The 6,620-nt window shown below is 36.1% G+C and overlaps 2 protein-coding genes across 2 annotated transcripts; both read right to left on the minus strand.

Moving 5' to 3' along the window:
• Positions 1,724-2,899, minus strand: LOC104767331 (polyamine-modulated factor 1-binding protein 1-like). Its single transcript, XM_010491372.1, has one exon. It carries the CDS (start codon positions 2,897-2,899, stop codon positions 1,724-1,726), a length of 1,176 nt encoding a protein of 391 aa, XP_010489674.1.
• LOC104767332 lies at positions 3,251-4,177 on the minus strand. The gene has a single exon (XM_010491373.1). It carries the CDS (start codon positions 4,175-4,177, stop codon positions 3,251-3,253), a length of 927 nt encoding a protein of 308 aa, XP_010489675.1.

The following is a 6,620-nucleotide window of genomic DNA, read 5'->3' on the forward strand; positions in this document are numbered from 1 at the left end:
AAATAAAGTATCAAAATCAATTTTTTTTTTAACATTATTAAAAAGTAAACGCAAATTAAAAAAATCATTATCAATCTACCAGCGAAATCTGTATACGGTCTTAATTAGACTATTTTTTATGTTGTACAAAAGAAACTTGAAACTTAAACAGTTAGTATTAACGCTGATAAAATGTTAAACTCAAATTAAAAAAAAAAAAAAGCAAATTAATAAAATACAACTAATTTAACCTCTTTGAAGTAAGGCATCTTGAATTGTTTTGAATTCATGTGAAATATCGCTTTGTTTTGAGCGTTTGCTTTCCAATCTCCTCAATAAATTGAAATTCATTGTTAATCATTATCTTTATGTTATTAGTAGAAGAGAAGTACATTTTGTACATTGTTCAAAATTATTCACTTAATTACTGAAATTGCCACTAACATTATGTACAGAAAATGATTAATTACAATTTAAAATGACAATTTTGGAATTCTTATTTAAAAAAACGAAAATTTTGTTTTTACTAATTAATTTATTTAAGAAAATATTAAATTTTATCTCTCCTCTAATTATGTCAACAAATTTATTATTTTTTAATTAATTTTATGATATTTGAATATTTTATTCAAAATTTCCTCTTATTTTTGTTTGATCATAATTTAGAACATTTGCATAAACACATTATTTCAAGAATATTCTTGACTATATGTTTATCTCTCTAAGTGGAATTACGTGGGATTATATGTTTTAGTCTAAGTCAAAAATGTTTCATTTCTTACGTGGGACTATGTGTTTGGTTTCAACACCACGTTCAAAAGCACCTAGTAGCTCCTCCCATTCCTCATTCTTCTTTATTAGCTCTTTCTTACTTTGTATGACTCATAACCCAGCTCCCCTGCCTTCACTAGTCCGGCCAAAACAATTGGAACGCAAACTCTGAAGATGGCATAGGCTCCTCCGGCACCAACTTCTTGTTACCATAGGAGGATGCTTCCCCGATGCAACTCAAAGCAAAGCTGGCAAACCTATTTTGAGTTTTGGTAGCCACAACAGCAAAAATGCGGTTTAACCTAGGAGATTGATAAGCCGCATAATTAATGATATTTTAAATATTTTATTCAAAATTTCCTCTTATTTTTGTTTGATCATACTTTTAAAACATTTGAATAAACACATTATTCATTTTTTTTTTTCATATGTGTTATGATGCGAATTTTTTAAAAAACCAACATAATATACCAATTCAGTGAAGAAAAAAAATGTGAAACAACGTCCCACATCATGTTGACATTATAGGTGGTGGTTTAAAAACATATTACAAAAGAAACTAAAATGATTTTGAATTTGAATGAAATAGAAAACTTGATTAACATGCGTACATATTATATGGAGAACACATACGACCATATAATATAAAGAATAAATATATTTCCATTTCTAATGCCAAATACACAACAATGTTCATTAAAAAAAAAGGAAAAAAAAACCATTAACTATTGTGGCATTTTTGTATTTTTTGTACGATTCATGGTATAATTGCTCAAAACTCTTGGTATATTATAGAATAGAAACAATTGTGGTCTTGAGCTATTTCTTTTTTCTGTTGCACAAAAAGAAACTTCAAACTTAAACAGATAGCGTTGATTGAGGATAAAATGTGTAACTCACACTACATAATGTAAAGCAGAGCAAAAACGAAATAATGAAATGCAACTAATAAATTTTGCTCCTTGGAGAGTAATCAGAATCTTGAACTAGTAGTGGCGATTGACTTGTTGGCCTGGCGGATTTCAATGACGTCGTCACTGATTTTCCTTTGTAGTTGTGCTGATTCACGCTTCTCGTAATCCAGTTCCGCTTTAATCCGGGCCAGGTCAAGTTTTCTTCTGTCATAGGTTTCTTTAACCTCCCTTTGCGTGGCCTCTTCGTCGAGGATTCTATCCTCTACCCATCTTACATTATTATTAACAGTGTTGAGTCTTTCTTGTTGCATGTCCAGTTTTCGGTTTGTAGATGCTACCTGTTCCTTTATTGATTCCAACTCAATCTTTTGTTCCTCAACCTGCTTCGTTAAACCTATGAGATCAAGTAGACTAGAGGTTTTTGGTAGCTGCTTAGATTCCTCCTCCTCTAATTTTATAGTGAGAGTTTCCTTGAGACGTTGCTGATGATGAAGTTTTGCAATCTTTGTCTGCAAGTTTTGAATTTCATGTATTCTTAGAACCATCGTTTCGAGCTCTTGCCTTCTCTGTTGCCGTTGCGTTTCCTTCGTCTCTAAATTTTGAAGTCTCCGAAGTAAGGCGTCTTGAACTGTCTTGAACTCATGTGGAAGATGTTTCTGTTTTTCAGAACCAGCTATGATTTCAGCTGCTTGCCTTCTAGCGGCCTCAATAGATTGACGGATCGTTTGGTTTCTCAAAACGGAGAGAAATTCTTTGTTATCTGCCATGACCCTCATGAAGTCACTGGACTCAGCTGGCTTAACCACATGCGTTGTCTTTTTAATATCTGCATGCATAAATCCCTCGTGTTGCTTAAGCGTGTACTCATCTGTACGCTTTTCCAATTCATCCATCCTTTTCTGGAGCTGAGTGTAATCCTCCTCTGCCTTGTGCTTCATCCTCTTGTCTCTTTTAGTCCTCTCACTCTCAGCAGCACCAAAGCCATCAACCTCAGAAACATTTTTGACGAGTTCCTCAACGCTTCCTCTCTGCCTTTTGGTTGAACTACTAGGTTCATCCCCTTTGCTGCACGCAACGTAAGATTTCTGGCAAACGGTACAGCGCATAAACCTGTTCATACCTTCTCTCGAGTATGTATGTCCATGGCCACAGTTCACGCAACGCGTCAATAACTTGTGTACAATATCACCAGCCCTCATTTTCTCCCTCGCAGCCTCTTCTCTGTTAAATACCATTGTCGCTCGCTCTTATCAGGACCTCCCCCTCCCGGATCAGCCAATTAAGTCTCCAGAAAACAAAATTAATAAGCCAAAGGAACCAATAGCTCATATATAGTCCTTACACAACGCAAAATCCAGAGTACTAATTACTTTCATTGTGATTAACCTAATTTTAAAACGTTCAGAGTAAGCAAAACTCTACTTATATAGCGCTGCTAATAAACGTTTCAGAGACAAGAAATTGAAACTAAAGCAGAGAGCAATTAAACAAGACTCTCTGAACACTCAACCTAATTGTAAATAATAATTCTGGAATCAGAACTCAAAATACTGTACCTTACACAGGGAGTCAGATTCATAAGGAGATTAACAANGTTTTCGGTTTGTAGATGCTACCTGTTCCTTTATTGATTCCAACTCAATCTTTTGTTCCTCAACCTGCTTCGTTAAACCTATGAGATCAAGTAGACTAGAGGTTTTTGGTAGCTGCTTAGATTCCTCCTCCTCTAATTTTATAGTGAGAGTTTCCTTGAGACGTTGCTGATGATGAAGTTTTGCAATCTTTGTCTGCAAGTTTTGAATTTCATGTATTCTTAGAACCATCGTTTCGAGCTCTTGCCTTCTCTGTTGCCGTTGCGTTTCCTTCGTCTCTAAATTTTGAAGTCTCCGAAGTAAGGCGTCTTGAACTGTCTTGAACTCATGTGGAAGATGTTTCTGTTTTTCAGAACCAGCTATGATTTCAGCTGCTTGCCTTCTAGCGGCCTCAATAGATTGACGGATCGTTTGGTTTCTCAAAACGGAGAGAAATTCTTTGTTATCTGCCATGACCCTCATGAAGTCACTGGACTCAGCTGGCTTAACCACATGCGTTGTCTTTTTAATATCTGCATGCATAAATCCCTCGTGTTGCTTAAGCGTGTACTCATCTGTACGCTTTTCCAATTCATCCATCCTTTTCTGGAGCTGAGTGTAATCCTCCTCTGCCTTGTGCTTCATCCTCTTGTCTCTTTTAGTCCTCTCACTCTCAGCAGCACCAAAGCCATCAACCTCAGAAACATTTTTGACGAGTTCCTCAACGCTTCCTCTCTGCCTTTTGGTTGAACTACTAGGTTCATCCCCTTTGCTGCACGCAACGTAAGATTTCTGGCAAACGGTACAGCGCATAAACCTGTTCATACCTTCTCTCGAGTATGTATGTCCATGGCCACAGTTCACGCAACGCGTCAATAACTTGTGTACAATATCACCAGCCCTCATTTTCTCCCTCGCAGCCTCTTCTCTGTTAAATACCATTGTCGCTCGCTCTTATCAGGACCTCCCCCTCCCGGATCAGCCAATTAAGTCTCCAGAAAACAAAATTAATAAGCCAAAGGAACCAATAGCTCATATATAGTCCTTACACAACGCAAAATCCAGAGTACTAATTACTTTCATTGTGATTAACCTAATTTTAAAACGTTCAGAGTAAGCAAAACTCTACTTATATAGCGCTGCTAATAAACGTTTCAGAGACAAGAAATTGAAACTAAAGCAGAGAGCAATTAAACAAGACTCTCTGAACACTCAACCTAATTGTAAATAATAATTCTGGAATCAGAACTCAAAATACTGTACCTTACACAGGGAGTCAGATTCATAAGGAGATTAACAAAAAAAACCTGAATGAAACGAAGAGGAGAGGAAATGAAAAGCCTATGAATAAAATATAAATAAAACCTTTCTTCTTTTTCATAATCATAATTAAATAGTTTTCCTAATTGTACGCCTTTTGGTTAATTAAATACGGTAGGTTTTGTAGTTTTCCAAAATGTATTTATTTTCACCGGCACCGCTGGATTAACCCGACGTATCTGCTGTTAATAATGTTGGCTAGATGAGCTTATTAACGAGACATATGCTTGTTGGGCTTTCATTCGATCATTACTTAAAAAAATTCCGTTTTCGTTTTTTTTTAGATCTCAATAAAAAAATTTACATTATAAAGGGAAAAAATGATTACCAACATGAAACCAACCCTTTACACTGTTTCTTACCAAAAGGCCAATGTGTCTCAAAAAAACAAAAATCATAAAAGGTTTCTTTAGTTACATCAGGTCCGAAGAATCTACCTTCATTGAAAGTATATAGCCGACGAACTCCTGCTGGATGCAGAATCAAGCCTTGACCCGAATCACAAAAGAGCCTGTGAAAAGCACATGAGAGAAGGTTACTTACCAACCCGTAGCAACTTATAATGACAGGTAACACAGGTTTGCATATACAAGTAGTGTTCTTGTTTTAAAGTAATAAATACTATAAGGGAAATTGAGAAGAAAAAAACCAATAAGTACTAGCTACACGTAGCTAGATAATGGAAAACATATGTATATTTTTGAAACAAATATACCGTACGTCGATTTAAACAAAAAAGCTCATTAACAAGATCGAGGTTTAATTTTAAGGGTCTGATACATATACATGTGAATTTAGTGTCAGTTTAAATGATCGATGTAGACAAGTTTCTAAAATGTAAATGCTTTCAACTCGTACTACTGGATTCCAAATAGATACCAAACAAAGAAACATCCGTGCCAGATCATGCATGGCCACTGTGTGTTATTAACGTCTAAATTAACACCGTATACGTAAAGAAGTTCTAGAGATGCAGATATACAGTATATGCTTCCGGTAAGGGATTTTAGGATTAGAGCGAGTTTTGGGACATTCTTAGATTTTATTTCAATTAGTTGAAAAAACACATAAGATCATTCAAAAGTCAAACAAAAAAAGGAAAATTTTATGGTATCACGATGGAAGCTGAAAATAATGAAGCACAAAAATCGAAAGCAAGATAATATATAGCTAAGTGAGCGGTGAATTACATTCTTCGGAAAGAAGGGTAGAGTAGTGAATAATCGTAATTCTCTTGGAGTGACCTGACGTCCTGTCTGATGACTTGATAATGTAAGTCTAGGTAACGTTGTTTAGTCTCGTGCATATCTCTCAGCCGATCAAATATGTTTCGGTATTGTTTGTCCCTGGTTTCGTCGTCCTTCATCATGTTTTTGATGTTATCCGACTCAGTTGTCGTAAGCTTTCTTTCAAGAGCAGCAGCATATCTCGCTTTCTTCTCATCATACTTTCGCGTAACCGTAGTTACCAGATCCTTGGTCGCTTCCAAACTAAGCCTTTCATCTTGGATTTGTCTTTTTAGCAGTTGGAGCTCTTGTTTGGCTGTTTTACGACGCTGATGCGCATTTATTTGCGAAGCTGCATCGAGAACGGTTTGCACGTAAGCAACTTGGGCAACATTGTTCACATCCACGTCAGCGATTAGGTTATTCAAGGTGGCAAATTTAGCTAGACATTCTTCCTTTGACGGCAGCTGTTGAAGCGCCGCTGAACACCGCATCTCTATTCTATCTAATTCACGATCGCTCCTATTCGAGGCCTCTTCAATCCAATCCAAAGCATCTTCCAGATTCTTCAATTGTTGAGTAACGGCTAGAGTTTGATTGGCTACCTGGATAGCCCTCTCTAGAATTTCACGAATGATTGCCATAGTCTCTTTCAAATTAAGATTGTGGTATCAAAGCAAACTTATATAGAAAACAGTAGATAAAAGAATTCACTGATTGATTGTGGGTGATCCTTACTGATGGAACTCCTACCCTTATTTATACTGATTGATTAGTCGAGGAAAAAGGAAAAAAGGTGGAGCTGCGTAATAGTTTTTTTTTTTTTTTTTTTTTTTTTT

The sequence above is a fragment of the Camelina sativa genome, chromosome 19, assembly GCF_000633955.1.
Source record: "Camelina sativa cultivar DH55 chromosome 19, Cs, whole genome shotgun sequence".
Lineage (NCBI taxonomy): Eukaryota > Viridiplantae > Streptophyta > Magnoliopsida > Brassicales > Brassicaceae > Camelina > Camelina sativa.